The sequence below is a fragment of the Rhineura floridana genome, chromosome 3 (genome assembly GCF_030035675.1).
Source record: "Rhineura floridana isolate rRhiFlo1 chromosome 3, rRhiFlo1.hap2, whole genome shotgun sequence".
NCBI lineage: Eukaryota > Metazoa > Chordata > Lepidosauria > Squamata > Rhineuridae > Rhineura > Rhineura floridana.
The window spans coordinates 222,955,727-222,977,518 of record NC_084482.1 but is presented as its reverse complement, the minus strand read 5'-3'; the positions used below and the strand labels follow the sequence as shown (position 1 = coordinate 222,977,518).

General features: G+C 44.6%; 1 protein-coding gene across 1 annotated transcript; it reads left to right on the top strand.

Annotated features, from left to right (window-relative positions):
* Positions 1 to 9,468: 9,468 nt before the first annotated feature.
* LOC133381766 (interferon-induced transmembrane protein 1-like) lies at positions 9,469 to 13,161 on the top strand. Its single transcript, XM_061621186.1, has 2 exons — positions 9,469 to 9,903; positions 12,479 to 13,161. Exons 1-2 carry the CDS (start codon positions 9,649 to 9,651, stop codon positions 12,617 to 12,619), a joined length of 396 nt encoding a protein of 131 aa, XP_061477170.1. The 5' UTR covers positions 9,469 to 9,648; the 3' UTR covers positions 12,620 to 13,161.
* The last annotated feature ends 8,631 nt before the right edge of the window (positions 13,162 to 21,792 follow it).

Sequence of the window (21,792 nt, the reverse complement as noted above, 5' to 3'; positions counted from 1 at the left end):
ACCAGCCACCTTCCTCTATGCATTCCTGCAATATCAGTATCCTTGGCACATGTTCAGTCTGCTACAGCAGTTCAATTCACTATTGTCTACGTGACTCCCCTGCCTAGAAGGAATGGCAGCCAGAATCCTCTTCATGCCAAAAAGAGAACAGAGATGGTGCCTGTCTAATGGTTCAAGGGAGGGGATGCCACAGGATAGGTGCCACCACACTAAAGGCCCGCTTCCTATGTTGTGCAGAATGGACCTCCTGATAAGATGGTACTGTGTGTCTTTTTTAAATGATTGGAAGGGACCCGGTTCCATTCCTAAATGCCCTCTGTTTGTTTTAGTGGTTTGGAAAGATGTATAAATACCCTCAGAAGAGTCTGCGAGCTGGGCTTGGTGTTACAGGCAGAAAACCAGGACATTCTCTTCACATAGTGTGTTTTGGGCACCTTTAAGGAGTAGCAAATTTGAAACCATGAGCAGTGTAATCCTAAACATGCCTACTCAGAAGTAAGCTCCATTAAGTCTGGAAGAGGAAGGGAGATCCATAATGCAGACAGGGAGGTGCCAAAGTCACACCTCGATCAGGAGTACGGTTTGGCTCCACTTTCTGCTTCCAGTCCACAAGCATTTCATCACATTGGAATGCATTTCCAAACCATCTTTGGGATTTTCCCCTGAACTTCCAGTTTCACCTGCGTTGGATAGCAAATGGAGCCCAACGCAAGTAGTAACAAGGTGGAAAAGGCATGTAGAGACTTAATGCTATAGAGACTAACAGGGAAGCCTAGAGAGGTTTGCATTAATGTGGGCACAACAAGCTTCTCTAGGCTTCTCTTTCACTTTCTAGTATTAACCCCCAAATACTATGATGATTTTGTACCCTTTTTCTTCATGATCATGGGGCTTGAGGAGAGAGCTTTTAATTGTTCCTATTCAAAGCATGCATTGTCGGTGAAAGGTTGGACAAGATGCAGAGAGAGAGAGGACCTGGAGATGTTGTCCCAAGATGATCTGGAAAGAGTCCTCTCTCTAGACAGCTACTGGATTTACAACACTGTCCAAGCTGTGGCACGGGCCTTAGATGTCATTTATTCATCTCGATCTAAATGGAAGGTGAAGGACAGGCTGAAAGTTCAAAGGCTAAAGCCATGGGAGGTATTTCCTTTCCCATCAAAGGCATCTCTGCTGAACATGACCATTGATCGTACAATTCCAGAATCATTGTCTTGGCTTTAGAATCTAGAATGTATTGGGGAGGTGTAATTTTGCAAACCCAGTTGTGAAACTGCTTGCTGTTCCTTCTTTGTGCCCTTTTATACTGGTCTTGGAGGCCACGGCCTGTCTAGTAACAACCCCCATCAGTGGCTCAACCCCTCCCTTTGCCTGCAGTGGCCCATTTGAAGTAAGCCCTCTTTATCAGAATTCCTTTGAGCAGGGGTGATTCTGTGGCACAGACTCTCTCTAAGCCGTTGTGGCTCCTGACTAGGGATGGGCATGAATTCCACCCACATTGGTTTTAAAATTGGAATTTCAACAACTTTGCATGCTTGCACTGGGTGTGGAGCAAACATGATTGCCATGAACTCTACACCGGATTTGCTGCCCCCCCCTGCACGGTCAGGCACACTTGCCTTTCCTTCCCTTCCTTGGGCCTGCTCCTACTTCACTGATGGGTGCCTGGGATCTAGCCCAGCTCAGAGGAGACAAGGCTGACTCTCTTTCCTTCAGTGGGGGGGACATCCTCTCCTGCCAGTTCCTCCTGCCTTTCCTGCTTTTAATGGCAAAGGGGGTGCACAGTATTTAGGGGGTTAATACTAGAAAGTGACAGGGAAGCCTAGAGACCGTGCCCAGTGAGCAGTCTTACCGCCGCATTTTGCACCAGCTGCAACTTCTGGACCAACCTCAAGGGCAGCCCCACATAGACTGCATTACAGTAATCTAGCCCAGAGGTTACCAGTGCATGGACAACAGAGGTCAGGCTATTCCTGTCCAGAAACGGCCACAGCTGTCTTACCAGGAGTGGTTAGTGGCACTCCTAACCACTGAGGTCATCTAGGCCTCTAGTGACAAAGATGGATCCAGGATAGGGTTGCCAGGTCAGAAGCATCCCAAAACCGGATATTTTAGTGGCGGGCCCAAGAGATGTCATAGGGCGGGCCCGAGTGATGTAACAGGGCGGGCCCGAGTGATCTCATTGATACATTAAGCATCAACCACAGTTGTTTGGAGTGTACAATTAAAAAAATATCTGACTGGAAATTAAGCTAGACATCTTAGCTAAAAGGTGGAGCCTGGGTAGGGAACATTTAATCTAGCCTACTTGCTTTTGGCAAGAAGGGTTTAAGTGCCTTCAGGCCAGGCCAGTCACCAGAAGGTCACTGTAGGAAGAAAGGAGCCTAGTGTTGTGGAGATGTTAGATGGGAGCATTCGGGAGTAAAGATGGATGCCCCTGAAGGCTGCAATTCTAAACACACATACTAAGGGACTAAGCCCCATAGAACTCAACAGGACTTACTTCTGAGTAGATATAGTTTGGATTGTGCTGTTGGTAAAGCTTGACTAGGGATCCTCTGCAAGACATCCATATCCAAGCAGGGTTGGCAACCCCCTGCCTGGAATGCCCTGCCCTTTTAATGTGGCTGCTCCAAACCTCTTTACAGATTTGACCCTTCACTTCAGAAAGAGGTCTGAGAAATGAGTAAAAGTAAGAAGATTCCCTACCCTTTCTGTCTGCATAGATGCTCTCATCCTTCCCCTGAGCCCAGCAGAAGCTCTGGGCCAGGCGGGACGCAGTGGCATCTCATAGAGGACACCCTCCCCTTTCATGGGGTGTATGATTTGTGCTGTCCCAGAGCAGATTTTGGGGTGGGCACCCCCAATTACTTATTTTTCCTGTATGTCTTTTTCTGCTTTGATTTTGTATAGATGTCCTCTTCTGTGCCATGAGCCCAGCAGAAGCTCTGAGCCAGGCGTTACGCAGTGGCATCTCGTAGAGGACACCCTCCTCTTTCCTGGGGTATATGATTTGTGCTGTCCCAGAGCAGATTTTGGGGTGGGTACCCCCAGTTACTTATTTTTTTCTATGTGTTTTTGTCCATTTTAATTTTGCATTGATGCACCCGTGCATGCCCGGTGCCCAGCAGAAGCTCTGGGCCAGACGGGATGCACTGACATCTCATAGAGGACACCCTCTCCTTTCCTGGGGTATATGATTTGTCCTGGCCCAGAGCAGATTTTGAGGTGGGCACCCCCAGTTATTTATTTTTTATGATTTTATGACATCATTATGCATTTATGATAATATCAGGAGCCTGATGATTTTGATTGCATAAATGTATTGTTATTCTTGACGGGGAGAGTCCCCCGATCACAGCGATATATCATACAGGGTACCCCAACATAATTTGGGGTTCAGAGACATGTTAAGTTTGGTTTGAAGTTGCTGTAGCTGTCAACTTTTCTTCTTTTTTAGTGTTTTGAACTTTCAAGCAAATAAGGAACTGGGAACTAGGAACCAACTTCAGCATCATATCAGTTAAATAGATTAAACAGTCACAGGGGGGCAGCTGATGTTTTGGTGTATATCTCGGGAACCAGACCACCTAGAAACTTAATTTTTTAAAAAATTGAATCGGAGCGTCTGGAGATTAAGGGGTGCTAGCCGGAGGGCCCCCCGAAAAACCAGAGACTCCAGCTGAAAAATGGAGACCTGGTAACTCTAGCTCTAGACCCTCCTCCTCTGCTCTGAGTCCTCCTTTCCATTGACTCCAGTAGAGGTTAGGCATGAGCTAGGTAGAGACACCTCCATATGACACGGGTGGGACAGGGAGGTTCTTCTGCACCAGCTGCCAGTCCATAGCATTGAAGGCTGGGAGCCGTGGCGGTGCCTACACAGGGTCCCTTTGCGTCGTATCATCTCATTTTTCTCACAGGATGTGCTCATATAGCCCTAGCAGGAAGGGCAGAGAAACCCTTCCCACAGAGCAAAGGGGGAGGGGGCCTGAAAAGATCCTGGCAGCTGTGTGCTTAAAGAGGAGTGGGGGGGGGTCATGAATGAGGACTCTGATCTCCACCCAGGAGCAAACCATATATAATCCCAGCAATCCCAAATCCTTTGTTGGGGTGTCGAACGTTTTCTTTTCTTTCTCGGTCAGCCTGTATCATACTCAGCTGAAACTCCAGTTAATGTTTGTAACTATCATGCAGCACACACAGGTTCAGGCAAGACTGCATATACCAGCTGCCAATTTGCCCTTTGTCAAATGCAAGAGGATAAAGGAAGGGATTAATTTGGCCTCCAGCTCTGAGTTTAGCTCTCGTAGAAACGTTCACTTATTTCTTTCTTGTGCTTGTTGTTTCTGGGGGGTTTAAAAATTTTATTCTTGCAAACAGTGCCCTTAGGAACACATAGTACCAGCTCTAGATTTTTCTTTTTTTGGGGGGAAGGGTTGGCCCCGATGTTCTCCATGGGCCTCCTATATGGGTGGGTTCTCTTCCTCCTCAGCACTGGCGCAGCTGCCTGTTAGCTTCCCTTCTCTTTCTGAATCCAATCCACCCAAAATGAGAATGCAAGGCAAGTTCTTGCATGCTTGGAGAGGGAAAGTGAACAGGCAGCAACAGCAAGAAAGGGCAAGAGCAGGTCCAGTTCTGGGAACATGACCTCTGTTCAAAATGCCAAGAAGCAAGAGTCACATCCGCACTGTACATTTAAAGCACATGGCTCCCCCCCCCAAATCCTGGGAACTGTACTTTGTTAAAGGTAGTTGGGGAATGTAGCTCTGTGAGGGGAAAACTAGTTTCCATGATTCTCTTTCCATTCTGTATAGCTGCAGCTGCATATATTGCATGTGTAAGGTTTTTAAAGCTGTTTTTTAAAACTGTTTCACAATAGTTGGCTCTTTCTTTTAGCCCACAAATGCCAAGACAGATATGTCTAAGCAAGTAGGCTAGCTAAAAAAAAAAAACCATTAAAAAGTGGACTAGTAACTTTTGTACTCTTCTTTGCAAGGCTTGTAAAGATTGTTAGCACCTTTTAGAAGGAGCAGCTTGCATTTCAGTATCTAAACACATTTCCCCTTTTAGAAGGCAGAGCAAGACTCAACCATGTGACTCCTGCTGCAACACACCAAGCCCAGAAGGAAAGGAGCCAACTATTACTACATAGATGTTAGGTCCAAACCAAACACGCGAGCTGTCTCTGTCTACCCCAGCTCACATCCACCCGGGAGGGGTGCGGGAGTTGAGTGCAAAAAGACCCACTACCAGAGATCAATTAAAAACGACACAGAAATCCTTTGCAAAGGGGTCCCACTACTTACAGCTCAAAGCCTTCAGAATGGGAACCCTGTTTTATTGTTAGAGCAGAGAATATATAGCCTTTCCCCAAAGGTTACAATATTGGGGAGCAGCGTCACAAACTACAAAGAAACATTTGATCGTCACTATAGGAGAAAGGAAGAATGGCAGAAGGAGGGAAAGGGGGTGTAGAGGGAGAGCATAAGTGGAAACATCAGAATATCTTTCAGACTATGGGTTTGCATATTTCACATGTCCTTGAGATAAGCATTCAGCAATTACAGAACAAAGAGAGATACAGAGGAGGTGCCTCTAGCTGCTAGAGTTGCATATCAAAGAAACTTTAACATTTCTATACATGTTATGATTTGTAACTATATGCGAAGCAATCAACCTCAGTGTGATACGAGAGTAAAAGGGAATAGTGGGGAGGGGAAATCTCCAGCTTAAACCGGCTTTTATTCAAAGGAGCCACTGGAACAAGAAAGGGTAAGGTTACCAGGAAATATGTCGACATTTTATCTTAAACGTCAACTAGAAGCCACTCTGGCGCTACTCCTAATATTGCTTGTGTCACTTTAAGCAAGACAGAAGGCATAACCAAAAAACTAAATGCACCTTTTTAATTTTTACCCAACATAGACAAGGATTTAACCAGAGCTTGGAAAAGTTACTTTTTTGAACTACAACTCCCATCAACCCCAGCCAGCGCTTGGACAGGATGAGAGACCTGAACTATCTGTGCCTCATGGAAATATGAAAAAATATTCCATGAGATGTCATGTACATACCATGCATTCTGTATTGTCAGAAGCTATGGGGCAGAAACACTTTGGCCCGTGCAAAGTTTACCAGCATAAAATAGCAACAACAATAGGTTCAGCTGAACATATGAAAGTAATGCTGCCTAAAGATACACAACAAATAAAAAATAAACTGAAGTATGAGAAACAGAAAAACAGAATCAGCCATGATGATTTTATATGGTGTGTATGAGCTTCACTATGCTCTGGAAGGGTTTGTATGTGAATTCACTCTTGTCCCTGAAGTGTCTGTAATGTTGGCACTTCCAGAAATTGTTAGCATATTTGAAGAGGTGATAATGTTGAAGCCAAACACACTTTTGTCTTATGACACAACCTTTCAGCTTGGAGATTTCTATGTGTCACCTTTAATTTTCCAGTGTGCTTTCTTTGAGGAGAACCCAGCAATCCCTTTGGCCATACTGATCCATGATAAGCGCACAACAAACGTGCATGAGCGGTATTTTTTATTTATAGGAAAATGTGTGCCCAAGATCAACAATGATTCCACTGTGATAGTCACAGACAGAGAAGCAGCCATAGGCCGGGACGGGTATCGGAACATGGTTTGTGCGGATGTTTTGTGTCTTATTGCATGCATCCCATGCAGTCGTGTGGGACTAGTGAATTTGATGGGTCTGGCTGATTGGGAAGTCGTCATTCTGGGCTGCTTTACATAAAAGCGTATTGTAGCCCGGAACAGGAATCAGAACGTGGTTTGCATGGATGTTTTGTCTCTTATTGCATGCATCCCATGTAGTCATGTTGGACTGGTGAATTTGGTGGGTCTGGCTGATTGGGAAGTCGCCGTTCCAGGCTGTTTTACGTAAAAGCGTATTATAGCCCGGAACAGGTATCGGAACGTGGTTTGCGCAGAAGTTTTGTGTCTTATTGCATGCATCCCATGCAGTCATGTTGGACTGGTGAAGTTGGTGGGTCTGGCTCGCTGGGAAGTCGCCGTTCCGGGCTGTTTTACGTAAAAGCATATTATAGCCCAGAACGGGTATCGGAACGTGGTTTGCGCAGACGTTTTGTGTCTTATTGCATTCATCCCATGTAGTCGTGTTGGACTGGTGAATTTGGTGGGTCTGGCTGATTGGGAAGTCGCCGTTCCAGGCTGTTTTACATAAAAGCGTATTATAGCCCGGAACAGGTATCGGAACGTGGTTTGTGCGGACGTTCTGTGTCTTATTGCATGGACCCCATGCAGTCATGTTGGACTGGTGAATTTGGTGGGTCTGGCTGATTGGGAAGTCGCCGTTCTGGGCTGTTTTACGTAAAAGCGTATTATAGCCCGGAACAGGTATCGGAACGTGGTTTGCGCAGAAGTTTTGTGTCTTATTGCATGCATCCCATGTAGTCATGTTGGACTGGTGAATTTGGTGGGTCTGGCTGATTGGGAAGTCGCCGTTCCAGGCTGTTTTACGTAAAAGCGTATTATAGCCCGGAACAGGTATCGGAACGTGGTTTGCGCAGAAGTTTTGTGTCTTATTGCATGCATCCCATGCAGTCATGTTGGACTGGTGAAGTTGGTGGGTCTGGCTCGCTGGGAAGTCGCCGTTCCGGGCTGTTTTACGTAAAAGCATATTATAGCCCAGAACGGGTATCGGAACGTGGTTTGCGCAGACGTTTTGTGTCTTATTGCATGCATCCCATGTAGTCGTGTTGGACTGGTGAATTTGGTGGGTCTGGCTGATTGGGAAGTCGCCGTTCCAGGCTGTTTTACATAAAAGCGTATTATAGCCCGGAACAGGTATCGGAACGTGGTTTGTGCGGACGTTTTGTGTCTTATTGCATGGACCCCATGCAGTCATGTTGGACTGGTGAATTTGGTGGGTCTGGCTGATTGGGAAGTCGCCGTTCTGGGCTTTTTAATGTAAAAGCGTATTATAGCCCGGAACGGGTATCGGAACGTGGTTTGCGCAGACGTTTTGTGTCTTATTGCATGCATCCCATGCAGTCATGTTGGACTGGTGAATTTGGTGGGTCTGGCTGATTGGGAAGTCGCCGTTCCAGGCTGTTTTACGTAAAAGCGTATTATAGCCCGGAACAGGTATCGGAACGTGGTTTGCGCAGAAGTTTTGTGTCTTATTGCATGCATCCCATGTAGTCATGTTGGACTGGTGAATTTGGTGGGTCTGGCTGATTGGGAAGTCGCCGTTCCAGGCTGTTTTACGTAAAAGCGTATTATAGCCCGGAACAGGTATCGGAACGTGGTTTGCGCAGAAGTTTTGTGTCTTATTGCATGCATCCCATGCAGTCATGTTGGACTGGTGAAGTTGGTGGGTCTGGCTCGCTGGGAAGTCGCCGTTCCGGGCTGTTTTACGTAAAAGCATATTATAGCCCAGAACGGGTATCGGAACGTGGTTTGCGCAGACGTTTTGTGTCTTATTGCATGCATCCCATGTAGTCGTGTTGGACTGGTGAATTTGGTGGGTCTGGCTGATTGGGAAGTCACCGTTCCAGGCTGTTTTACATAAAAGCGTATTATAGCCCGGAACAGGTATCGGAACGTGGTTTGTGCGGACGTTTTGTGTCTTATTGCATGGACCCCATGCAGTCATGTTGGACTGGTGAATTTGGTGGGTCTGGCTGATTGGGAAGTCGCCGTTCTGGGCTTTTTAATGTAAAAGCGTATTATAGCCCGGAACGGGTATCGGAACGTGGTTTGCGCAGACGTTTTGTGTCTTATTGCATGCATCCCATGCAGTCATGTTGGACTGGTGAATTTGGTGGGTCTGGCTGATTTGGAAGTCGCCTTTCTGGGCTTTTTAACGTAAAAGCGTATTATAGCCCGGAACGGGTATCGGAACGTTTTTTGCGCAGACGTTTTGTGTCTTATTGCATCCATGCCATGTAGTCGTGTTGGACTGGTGAATTTGGTGGGTTTGGCTCGCTGGGAAGTCGCCGTTCCGGGCTGTTTTACATAAAAGCATATTATAGCCCAGAACGGGTATCGGAACGTGGTTTGCGCAGAAATTTTGTGTCTTATTGCATGCATCCCATGTAGTCGTGTTGGACTGGTGAATTTGGTGGGTCTGGCTCGCTGGGAAGTCGCTGTTCCGGGCTGTTTTACGTAAAAGCGTATTATAGCCCAGAACGGATATCGGAACGTGGTTTGCACGGACGTTTTGTGTGTTATTGCATGCATCCCATGTAGTCATGTTGGACTGGTGAATTTGGTGGGTCTGGCTCGCTGGGAAGTCGCCGTTCCAGGCTGTTTCATTCCGTTCCGGAGGGCATTTTGGTTAAAGGGTTAATAAAAAATGCTATCGGAATGGTTTTTGTTCCTAAATATTGTTCTCAAGTGCCTCTAACACCAGCCCAGTGTTTTTGGCATCAACTTCTTTTATAAAGGGCCCGTTCCGGCCTGTTCCATTGCGTTCCGTTCCGGCTTTTACACCGTCCCCCACCCAGCTGTAGGGATAAGTTTCGGTTCCTTCCCTTCACACTAATTTAGTCCAGGAAAAAGAGCGTTTGTGCCGGGCCTCTATGCTTCTTGTCTTTTACCATCTCAAGCAAACCGCGGCTGGAAGCCCTGCGAGAGAGTCCAGGCGAGAAAATGGCGAGCAGCGCCCGCTTCACCTTCCCTGTGGAAGGCAACGGGGGTTTGCCGCGCTACGAGGAGCACAAGGAGGAGCGTGTGATGGCGATGGTCGGTGTTACGGACCCGTCGGCTGGATCTACCGTGATCCACATGCACCAAAGCCAGGTCTATGTGACGCCGCCCCGCGACCACTTCCTCTGGTCCATCTGCAGCATGCTGTACTTCAACTTTTGCTGCCTCGGGTTCATGGCTCTGGTCTTTTCCATTAAGGTGAGAAGCGCAGTATCTACGTGAGTTCCTTTGTAAATGGGATGTTTTCACTGCTTCCTACTCCACACGCACTTGCCTCCTGACCGGGATGTGTGTGTGAAGATAGCGAATGTAAAACCTGTGGGGCGAGACCAGGCTTTAAATTTTAAAGTTTAGGGTGCCTAGAAGTCACTCCAGCCGCCCTAAAAGCCCGTTCCTTGGCCACGTTTACTCGGAAGCAAGCCCCGTTGACCTCAATGGGAGATGAAAAGTATCCGTAAGAGTGCTACACGGCCGAAGGGGGTGTGATAATTAATTATGACCCCCCCCCCCAATGGCAAGAGGTGGACAATGGCTCTATTATTTCTTCCCAGGTTCCAGAGCGGAATTTTGCATTCAGATTTCATCCAGGGTGAAAGGTGATGGTGGGCAAATCACTTGCAAGTACTGCGGATGTAACGTTAAACTTTAATCTTGCCCGGGTCCGTGAACGCAAACAGCCCAAGCCGTAAAGAACGAGGGCGGAGCTACACTGCTGTGGCAGGGCACCCACGTGTGTTCTATTTTGTTTTGTGTACCATCTTTCATAATGAAAAATAACTATGTTCAATGGCAACAGACAGACAAGCATTTCATGACATCAAACCCCATAGGCCTGGAGACATGCTTTTTGGTGTCGGATAACTTACTGATGTGTAAACGTCAGGTTCATCTAATAATTTGGCAGCGGTTGATCAAATTGGTTAAGGCTGTTCAAGGGCTGTGATTCAACAATACAGATGTTTGTAGACTGTGGCATAGACAAGCCCTGCAAGAAGATTCCAATTCTGAGTATCCCTCAAAGTGATGAGGTTCCATTTTGTTTAAATAAGGAAAAGAAGTTTGTCTTAGATAACGGGGAGGAGCTAAAGGCCGCTGTAAAGGGCTGAAAAAAGAGAGCCCGTTTAAAACTTTTTTTTTTATTTGTGTAGAGATAGGTCCTTTCTGAAAGTGGCACTAATCCTGCCTTAAGGCTGCAGTCCAGTACACATTTACTTCTGAGTAGGCATACATAGGATTGCCCTGTAGATCTCTTCTATTCTGAAACAGATGGGTGTCGAAAACAAAGTCTACAGACACACATCAGATCCATCTTTGCACATACTTAGACTTGTAAAATTGCACTAGCACTGCCATAATATTGCCACTTTTTCTAGTATTGGAGGATTAAGAAAAAAGCTAGCAAACGTGCAACTCCATGAAAAATACTTCTGCAGAGTCGTATAAGCTCCTGTTGTTTTGTTTCAAAGAGGAACCCTGTCCTTCTGCTAAATCTGTGTAATTTATGCCCCATGCCCTATAGCTGCGGTATGCAATCAGACTAGAGTGAACTTTAGGGGGCTGAGATACATTTTTTCTGTGTAACTTAAGCTGCATCTACACCATACATTTAAAACGCTTTTGCCACTTTTAAACAGCAATGGCTCACCCCAAAGAAGCCTGGGAACTGTAGTTTGTTTCAGGTGTTAAACGTTGTTAGGAGATCCCATTCCCCTCACAGAGCTAAAATTCCCAGAGTTCCCTTGGAAGAGGGACTGGCTATTAAAACCACTCTGTGTTGGTGGGGCTTTAGTTTAGCAAGTGACACAGTATAAGTGCTTTGGCCTATTCTGATCCTTCCCCGCTGAAGTATTAGCTAGACTAGAGCCTGTAGAGTGAATTCGCTGCGATGGGCTTCAGTGGCACCCCCGGACAGGGGCCCCAGACTCTGAGCTTTCTTTAAAAAAACAACATAAGTCTCTAGCCCTCCTAGAAAGAAAGCTATGAAGCAGATAGGAATCCCTGCCTCCCCCTTTAGTGCACTTTTCCTGCTTGTGTCTTATTTTCTAGTTCTTAGAATCTCTGTAGTTTGCCCTTCCTTTTCCCCTAGCAACCAGGATGCATCTTTCCTGTGATGGGTTCATTTGAGATAAGGTAGTCCCTAGAACTTATTTTCTGGAAACGCTACTATACAGTACCTGTGGGAGGATGTTAAAAAAAAAAATCCTCCTCCAAAGGCAAATATGAAAAGGCTTAAGTATGTCTCCTGTTGTGCAGGAGTTAATGACCAGGCACTCATTAAGAATTCAATTACAGTTAACTTACAGTACAATGATAAACATGTCTACTCAGAAGTTAGTTTGTGTTTAATGGGGCAGCCTACGCTTTGTTTTAGGGTTAGCATTGGGGGAAAACAGTGTGCTTGTGCTTTTATCAGCTGTATGGTAGGATGAAATTCATCAGGTTAAGCCTTTTCTAGTTATAGGAAAAGCTTCGCCATGACTTTACTGTCTAATGTTGTGTTATGCCATACTCCCATGACGCTCATCTTGTGACTGGCACCCACAGGACTCTCAAAATTAAAAATGTGCCCACTGTCCAAAAAGGTTGGTGACCCCTAATATAGAGTCAGCTTTGGGATGATGCATGAGATTCTTGCATGCTACGTTCTCTCTGGACTTCTTGGTGGGCAAGCTCCAATCCAGGAGTGTGGGAGTAGTTCTTCTGCCAATGTACTAGCAGCATATCTTCCAGTTTGCTTTTAATCGCTGACTATTCCTTCCTTCTCTCCTATCAGGCAAGAGATCGCAAAGTGGTTGGTGACTACAGTGGAGCTACCAGCTATGGTTCTACTGCCCAGTGCCTCAACATCACAGCCCTGTGCCTGTCCCTCCTGACTCTTGTCCTTGGCATCATCCTCCTGGTAGTATTATGCTAGTCTGCAGATTCCTGGAGGAAATTAGGAAGGCTATTGAGAACTATTCCTCAAAGTGATTTTTCCTTTAAAACAGTTGACCACCTTTCCCCCTCCCCTTACTTCTCAGGCCTTCCCTTCAAGTCACTTCCTGATGTGGTGGTGGTCTTTTGCTTTCCATGGACACCAGTCTGTAGTTTGTCAAAGGGTAGCCTTTACCTGAAGAGTCTACTATGGTACTTCCAGTGATGCCAAGATGGAGCTGATAACTGTTGATTTCAAGAGTTGTCAAGCTGTGAAGTGTGTATTTCAGAGGGTTTTTTTAATGTTCCACAAAGCCCTAGTGCCTCTTCTGACCTCTTTGAGTTATTTTTCTACCTACTATAACCAGCCAACTTCCTCTTTTACCGGTGCACATGGCAACCCACCTCATGCTCCTGATGCAAAGAAGACAAACACTCTAGTTGTTACCTTTTTTCTATTTCTTTGTAATGAGAGGTGCCTGTCGAGCTTGGTTTCGTCAGCTCCAATACGTTTATTTTAAAATATATGAAAAAAAACTCCAACCGTGTCAAGTTTTTGTTCTTGTGCACATTTAACAAAGAAGCCTCAGCCTCCCTCCCACATGCACAAAACAGAGCTTGGAAAAGTTACTTTTTTGAACTACAACTCCCATCAGCCCAATCCAGTTGCCATGCTGGCTGGGGCTGATGGGAGTTGTAGTTCAAAAAAGTAACTTTTCCAAGCTCTGGGAAAAAAGAAGGGCCATAGGAGGAGTTCCAACAGTAAGGACATTTTCCTAGGAACTGTGTACACTGCAAAGCCAGCCACCTCATGGTATTCACATGACATTATCACATGAAGCCCTTCCGTACAATTCACAGCTGTAACCAAAATACCTACTTCTCTCACACACCCATCGCAGCCATCTCCCCAGCAAGCACTTCCATGCATGGACATTTTGGGGTGGCGCAGAATTATAGCTGATCACAATTTAGGGCTAGCAGCTTGAGCACGAGCACAGTTCTCACAATTGCCACGGCGACTGGCTGTGTTGCTGTTACGGCAACCAATTAAATGGGGTAAAAAAACCACAAAGTCCCAGCACTATGGCTGCTTCTCTGTCTGTGACTATCACAGTGGAATCATTGTTGATCTTGGGCACACATTTTCCTATAAATAAAAAATACCGCTCATGCACGTTTGTTGTGCGCTTATCATGGATCAGTATGGCCAAAGGGATTGCTGGGTTCTCCTCAAAGAAAGCACACTGGAAAATTAAAGGTGACACATAGAAATCTCCAAGCTGAAAGGTTGTGTCATAAGACAAAAGTGTGTTTGGCTTCAACATTATCACCTCTTCAAATATGCTAACAATTTCTGGAAGTGCCAACATTACAGACACTTCAGGGACAAGAGTGAATTCACATACAAACCCTTCCAGAGCATAGTGAAGCTCATACACACCATATAAATCATCATGGCTGATTCTGTTTTTCTGTTTCTCATACTTCAGTTTATTTTTTATTTGTTGTGTATCTTTAGGCAGCATTACTTTCATATGTTCAGCTGAACCTATTGTTGTTGCTATTTTATGCTGGTAAACTTTGCACGGGCCAAAGTGTTTCTGCCCCATAGCTTCTGACAATACAGAATGCATGGTATGTACATGACATCTCATGGAATATTTTTTCATATTTCCATGAGGCACAGATAGTTCAGGTCTCTCATCCTGTCCAAGGTAATGGACAATTACTCTGCCTACACTTCCATCAGGCACTCCATATGCGTATCTGTGAAACAACACTTGCTCTGCGTTAAATAGTCTTTGAAAGTATATCTTTCATACCAGAGGATTCCCCCTTGGCAACAAATGCCTTCCTTTTTGAATCCATTTGTACTGATCACATCTCCAGATCTTTTTATGTTCGTGGCCTTCGTAGCTATAGACAAACAGCTGCCCACATTTTGGCTTAGCAGCTGGGAGAGTTGATATTTTCCCTGCTACTGGGTTTTCCAAAATCTCAAGAGCTTCAAATGGTGAAAGTTGCTCAAACTTACGCATGTATACTACACTCATGGCTTTTCTGCTGTCGGTAATGAGAGAAGACACTACTTGCTGCCACTGAGCCACCTCCACAGTACAAATATAGCATACCTGGGCTGCTGCCTTTTTGGTCTGAGAAAAGAAGGGATCATCGTGTCTCTGCAGAGATCAGCAGATCTTATAGTGTCCCTAGTGGGAAGAAGAGTAAACTGCAGCTATTCTCTAGCACCAAGAGCTATCTGTAGTTGCATTCAATACTAGTATAGCTTACTACAAAAACGTTGCTAGGAAAGAAAAACAACAATGTACTATATTGTTTATAGTATTATAGCCCGGAACAGGTATCAGAATGTGGTTTGCGCAGAAGTTTTGTGTCTTATTGCATGTATCCCATGTAGTCATGTGGGACTGGTGAATTTGGTGGGTCTGGCTGTTTTACGTAAAAGCATGTTATAGGCCGGGACGGGTATTGGAACGTGGTTTCTGCGGACGTCTTGTGTCTTATTGCATGCATCCCATGCAGTCATGTGGAACTGGAGAATTTGGTGGGTCTGGCTGATTGGGAAGTCGCCGTTCCGGGCTTTTTTACGTAAAAGCGTATTATACCCCGGAATGGGTATCGGAAGTGGTTTGCGTGGACGTTTTGTGTCCTATTGCATGAATCCCATGTAGTCGTGTGGGACTGGTGAATTTGGTGGGTCTGGCTGATTGGGAAGTCGTCATTCCGGGCTGTTTTACGTAAAAGCGTATTATAGCCCGGAACAGAAATCGGAACGTGGTTTGCACGGATGTTTTGTGTCTTATTGCATGCATCCCATGTAGTCGTGTTGGACTGGTTAATTTGGTGGGTCTGGCTTGCTGGGAAGTCGCCGTTCTGGGCTGTTTTACGTAAAAGCGTATTATAGCCCGGAACAGGTATCAGAACGTGGTTTGCATGGAAGTTTTGTGTCTTATTGCATGCATCCCATGTAGTCGTGTTGGACTGGTTAATTTGGTGGGTATGGCTCGCTGGGAAGTCACCGTTCCAGGCTGTTTTACGTAAAAGCGTATTATACCCTGGAACGGGTATCGGAATGTGGTTTGCGTGGAAGTTTTGTGTCTTATTGCATGCATCCGATGTAGTTGTGTTGGACTGGTGAATTTGGTGGGTCTGGCTGATTGGGAAGTCATCATTCCGGGCTGTTTTACATAAAAGCATATTGTAGCCCGGAACAGGTATCTGAACGTGGTTTGCGCGGAGTTTTGTGTCTTATTGCATGCATCCCATGTAGTCATGTGGGACTGGTGAATTTGGTGGGTCTGGCTCTCTGGGAAGTCGCCATTCCGGGCTGTTTTACATAAAAGCGTATTATAGCCCGGAACAGATATCGGAATATGGTTTGCACGGATGTTTTGTGTCTTATTGCATGCATCCCATGCAGTCATGTGGGACTGGTGAATTTGGTGGGTCTGGCTGATTGCGAAGTTGCCGTTCTGGGCTGTTTTACGTAAAAGCATATTATAGGCCGGGACAGGTATCGGAACATGGTTTGTGCGGATGTTTTGTGTCTTATTGCATGCATCCCATGCAGTCGTGTGGGACTAGTGAATTTGATGGGTCTGGCTGATTGGGAAGTCGTCATTCTGGGCTGCTTTACATAAAAGCGTATTGTAGCCCGGAACAGGAATCAGAACGTGGTTTGCATGGATGTTTTGTCTCTTATTGCATGCATCCCATGTAGTCATGTTGGACTGGTTAATTTGGTGGGTCTGGCTTGCTGGGAAGTCGCCGTTCTGGGCTGTTTTACGTAAAAGCGTATTATAGCCCGGAATGGGTATCGGAACATGGTTTGCGTGGAAGTTTTGTGTCTTATTGCATGCATCCCATGTAGTCGTGTTGGACTGGTGAATTTGGTGGGTCTGATTCGCTGGGAAGTCATTGTTCCGGGCTGTTTTACATAAAAGCGTATTATAGCCCGGAACGGGTATCAGAATGTGGTTTGTGTGGATGTTTTGTGTCTTATTGCATGCATCCCATGTAGTCATGTTGGACTGGTGAATTTGGTGGGTCTGGCTGATTGGGAAGTTGCTGTTCTGGGCTGTTTTACGTAAAAGCATATCATAGCCCAGAACGGGTATCGGAACGTGGTTTGCGTGGACGTTTTGTGTCTTATTGCATGCATCCCATTGAGTCATGTGGGACTGATGAATTCGGGAGGTCTGGCTCGCTGGGAAGTCGCCGTTCCGGGCTGTTTCATTCTGTTCCGGAGGGCATTTTGGTTAAAGGGTTAATAAAAAATGCTATCGGAATGGTTTTTGTTCCTAAATATTGTTCTCAAGTGCCTCTAACACCAGCCCAGTGTTTTTGGCATCAACTTCTTTTATAAAGGGCCCGTTCCGGCCTTTTCCATTCCGTTCCAGCTTTTACACTGTCCCCTGGGTGCGGTATGCAATTCTGGGTAACTTTACTGAAGCGGATGCGTGAGACTCCTTCCTTTAAACTGGTTGCGTTTAAAATGATCTGAAATGCTTAAAACCATTGCTGCTGCTCTTTTTTTGTACGCACACGCTTTCCTTTCAAGCATATTTTATTTAAATATATTTAAATTTTATTAATATATCAACATTGCATGCAAAATTGAATAATAATGTGCACATGGTTTTAACAAGCATTAGATAATTAAAGAACATACCTAAAACCAACAGGTATTTCTATCAAACTTTAGAAAGCAGGAAAATTGGGCGGCTGTAATGAATGCACCAGGGGAACAGGAGACCTGACCTCTCTGAGATATTGTACTGCCCTACAAATGTGTAAAAATGCAAACACACAACTTGGGTTGGTCTTTCACAGTCCAATCGACTTCCTGTGTAGCTTGGAAGAATTTGGTAACATGTGCCTCTGAGTATATGGTGAGATTATCAGTGGGGGCCCTGCCCTTTCCTCCTCAAACTACATTATCCCTGTGGCCCCACCCCTTTAAACTAAAACACATTTTGACCAATATGGCAACCACTTACCATCAAGAAAAAATGCAAACTTTAGTACTTGCCTTTGTAATTTTTCAATTATCCAAGCTCTGATTATAATGTCCATCAACCCGGATAATTGGATAATTGTACCAACTACAACTGCTGCTTATGTACATATGTTTTCTCAGCCTAAGCTTTCTCACAGGGTTGTTGGAAAGATAAAAGAGGGAGGGAAGGGCAATGTGCATGGCATTCACAAATCAAAAGTAAATGGGGGAGGCACACACAAGTAATAAGATAAGTGACAAACAGAATGTTAACAGGTGAAGCTTTCCCCTTAACTGTATTTCCATACTAGAAAAGGCTTAACTCACTGAATTTCTGCCTGCCATACAGCTGTTAAAGGCACAAGAGCTCTTCTCTCCTGCAATGCCAACCCTAAACCATGCAAAGAACTCAAGTTAAAAGAAAAATAACCACCACAGAATTTGGACAATTTGAATATATATATATATATATATATATATATATATATATATATAAAGATAATCTGTAACTGTATTGTTGTTGTTATGTGCCTCCAAATCAACTGCGACTTATGGTGACCCTATGAATCAGAGACCTCCAAAAGCATCTGTCATGAACTACCCTGTTCAGAACTTGTAAGTTCAGGTCTGTGGCTTCCTTTATGGAATCAGTCCATCTCTTGTTTGGCCTTCCCCTTTTTCTACTCCCTTCTGTTTTTCCCAGCATTATTATCTTTTCTAATGAATCATGTCTTCTCATGATGTGTCCAAAGTATGATAACCTCAGTTTCATCATTTTAGCTTCTAGGGACAGTTCTGGTTTAATTTGTTCTAACACCCAATTATTTGTCTTTTTTGCAGTCCGTGGTATCCACAAAGTTCTCCTCCAACACCACATTTCAAATGAGTTGATTTTTCTCTTATCCGCTTTTTTCACTGTCCAACTATCACATCCATACATAGAGATCGGGAATACCATGGTCTGAATGATCCCGACTTTAGTGTTCAGTGATACATCTTTGCATTTGAGGACCTTTTCTAGTTCTGTCATAGCTGCCTCCCCAGTCCTAGCCTTCTTCTGATTTCTTGACTATTGTCTCCAGTTTGGTTAATGACTGTGCGGAGGTATTGATAATCCTTGACAAGTTCAATGTCCTCATTGTCAACTTCAAAGTTACATAAATCTTCTGTTGTCATTACTTTAGTCTTTTTGATGTTCAGCTGTAGTCCTGCTTTTGTGCTTTCCTCTTTAACTTTCATGAGCATTGGTTTCGAATCATTACTGGTTTCTGCTAGTAGTATGGTATCGTCTGCATATCTTAAATTATTGATATTTCTCCCTCCAGTTTTCACACCTCCTCCATCTTGGTCCAATCCCACTTTCCGTATGATATGTTCTGCAAATAGATTAAATAAATAGGGTGATAAAATACACCCGTCTCACACCCTTTCCAATGGGGAACCAATCGGTTTCTCCATAATCTGTCTTTACAGTAGCCTCTTGTGCAGAGTATAGGTTGCACATCAGGACAATCAGATGCTGTGGCACCCCCATTTCTTTTAAAGCATTCCATAGTTTTTCATGATCTACACAGTCAAAGGCTTTACAGTAATCTATCAAGCACAGGGTGATTTTCTTCTGAAATTCCTTGGTCCGTTCCATTATCCAACGTATGTTTGCTATGTGATCTCTGGTGTCTTTTCCCTTTCTGAATCCAGCCTGGACGTCTGGCCTTTCTTGCTCCACATATGGTAAGAGCCTTTGTTGTAGAATCTTGAGCATTACTTTACTTGCATGGGATATTAAGGCAATAGTTTGATAATTGCTGCATTCTCTGGGATCCCCTTTCTTTGGAATTGGGACGTATATTGAACGTTTCCAGTCTGTGGGCCATTGTTTAGTTGTCCATATTTCTTGACAGATTTTTGTCAAAATTTGGACAGATTCAGTCTCAGTAGCTAGTAGCAACTCTATTGGTATGCCATCTATTCCTGGTGATTTGTTTCTTCCAAGTATTTTAAGAGCACCTTTCACCTCGCATTCTAAAATTTCTGGTTCTTCATCATACAGTTCCTCCATGAATCTGTCATCCTGGCATCTCTTTTATAGAGTTCTTCAGTGTATTGCTTCCATCTTCCTTTTATTTCATCTCAGTCAGTCAGTGTATTGCCCTGTTGATTATTCAACATCCCTACTCTTGGTTTAAACTTCTCTTTCATTTTTCTAATCTTTTGGAATGGGGCTCTTGTTCTACCCTTTTTGTTGTCCTATTTCTATACAGTAACTATTGTAATAGTTCTCTTTGTCCATAAGTACTAGTCGCTGTATTGTTGCATTTAGGGTTCTGACTGTGTTTCTATCTCCTTTTGCTTTTGCTTTCCTTCTCTCTTTAACCATTCTAAGTGTTTCTTCAGTCATCCATTGAGGTTTCTCTCTTTTTAACTAGAGGTATTGTCTTTTTGCATTCTTCCCTGATAACATCTCTGACTTCATTCCATAGTTCTTCTGGTTCTCTGTCAACTAAGTTTAAAGCCTCAAACCTGTTTCTTATTTGATCTTTATATGCTTCTGGGATGTTATTTAAATTGTATTTTGGTGTTATGATTGCTTTGTTAGTCTTCTTTAGCTTTACTCTGATTTTCAATATTACCAGTTCATGATCTGTACCTCAGTCTGCTCCTGGTCTTGTTTTTGCAGGAAGTACAAGAATACCCCGCATTAACGTATGCAATGGGTCCAGAGTGAGTACGTAAACCAAAAATGTACTTAAAGTGAAGCACTACCTCTTTTCACTTGTGCCGCCACTGTGCCACCTCTTTCATGCAGAGCCTCAAAGCCCCATGCTAAAGCCTCTGCTGCTTCACTGCTGCGCCTCTCAGCTGATCACAATCATGTCTCCCAGCTGATTCATGGTTGAATCTCTTTCCACCCCCCACTGAAAGAACAGGCCACAACCAAAGGTTAAGTGTCCATTGTTGCGAAGTGAAGTACATAAACAGTGGAATGGTGCTACTGTAAGTATGTTCATACTCGTGAGTGTCCGTAAAGTGAAGGTCCGTATAGCAGGTATTCCTGTATGGAACTTCTCCATCTTCTGATACCAATTATATAATCAATTTGATTCCTATATTGACCATTTCGTGATGTCCATGTATACAGTCGTCTTTTCAGTTGCTCAAAAATGTGTTGGCAAGAAACAAATTATTGGCTTCACAGAATTCAATAAGTCTTTCTCCTGCTTCATTACTGTCTCCTAGGCCCCATTTCCCCATAATTCCTAATTCTTCTCTGTTCCCTGCTATTGCATTCCAATCCCTCATGATTATCAGCACATCTTGTTTTGGTGTGTGATCAATTTCTTCCTGTACTTCTGCGTAAAATCTCTCCAATTCCTCTAATTCTGCATTTGCCGTTGGAGCATAGACTTGGATGATGGTTATGTTGATAGGTTTCCCATTTTATCTCATTGATATAACGTGCTCAGACCTTGCGTTGTAGCTCCTAATTGCTTTTGCAATTTAATTTAATTTTGTATAAAATATGACTTTCTCAAGCAAAAAGAAGTGATGAGACACTAGACATAAAACACACACACAAAGCCTTGACAAACAGCAAGAAAAATACTCTGAGCATGAGCATTTCCACATTTTTAAAAATTTATTATTGCTTTTGCTTATTTACTGCCTTGGGCCAGTCCCTAACTCAGCCTAACCTACCTCATTTAGCTGTTATGAAGATACAGAAGGCAGAATTAAAATGGCTGCAAAAGGAGACTAAGGCCGCAAACCAATACACATTTACCTAAGAGGAAGTCCCATTGAACTAGGGTTGCCAGGTGTCTGGTTTTCTGCCGGAGTCTCCGGCAAAAGTGGGCCGTCTCCGGCCTCCGGCCATATTTGGTGTGAAGAGGCTGATCTCCGGCTTTTGGACCTCCCCCTCAGGCACGCATGTGTGATTGACACGCATGGCTGCTGGGTGGGAGGAGCGGCCGCGATGGGCGTTTCTGGCTGCGGTTTGCATCGCGGCCGATAGAGCAGTTTGGAATCTCGTTTGGAAGCAGAAGGCTGCTGGGTGGCAGGAGCAGGTTGGACTGCGGCTGATTGCAGAGAGAGGCCTGAGAGAGAGAGAGGCCTGAGAGAGAGAGGCCTGAGAGAGATAGAGGCCTGAGAGG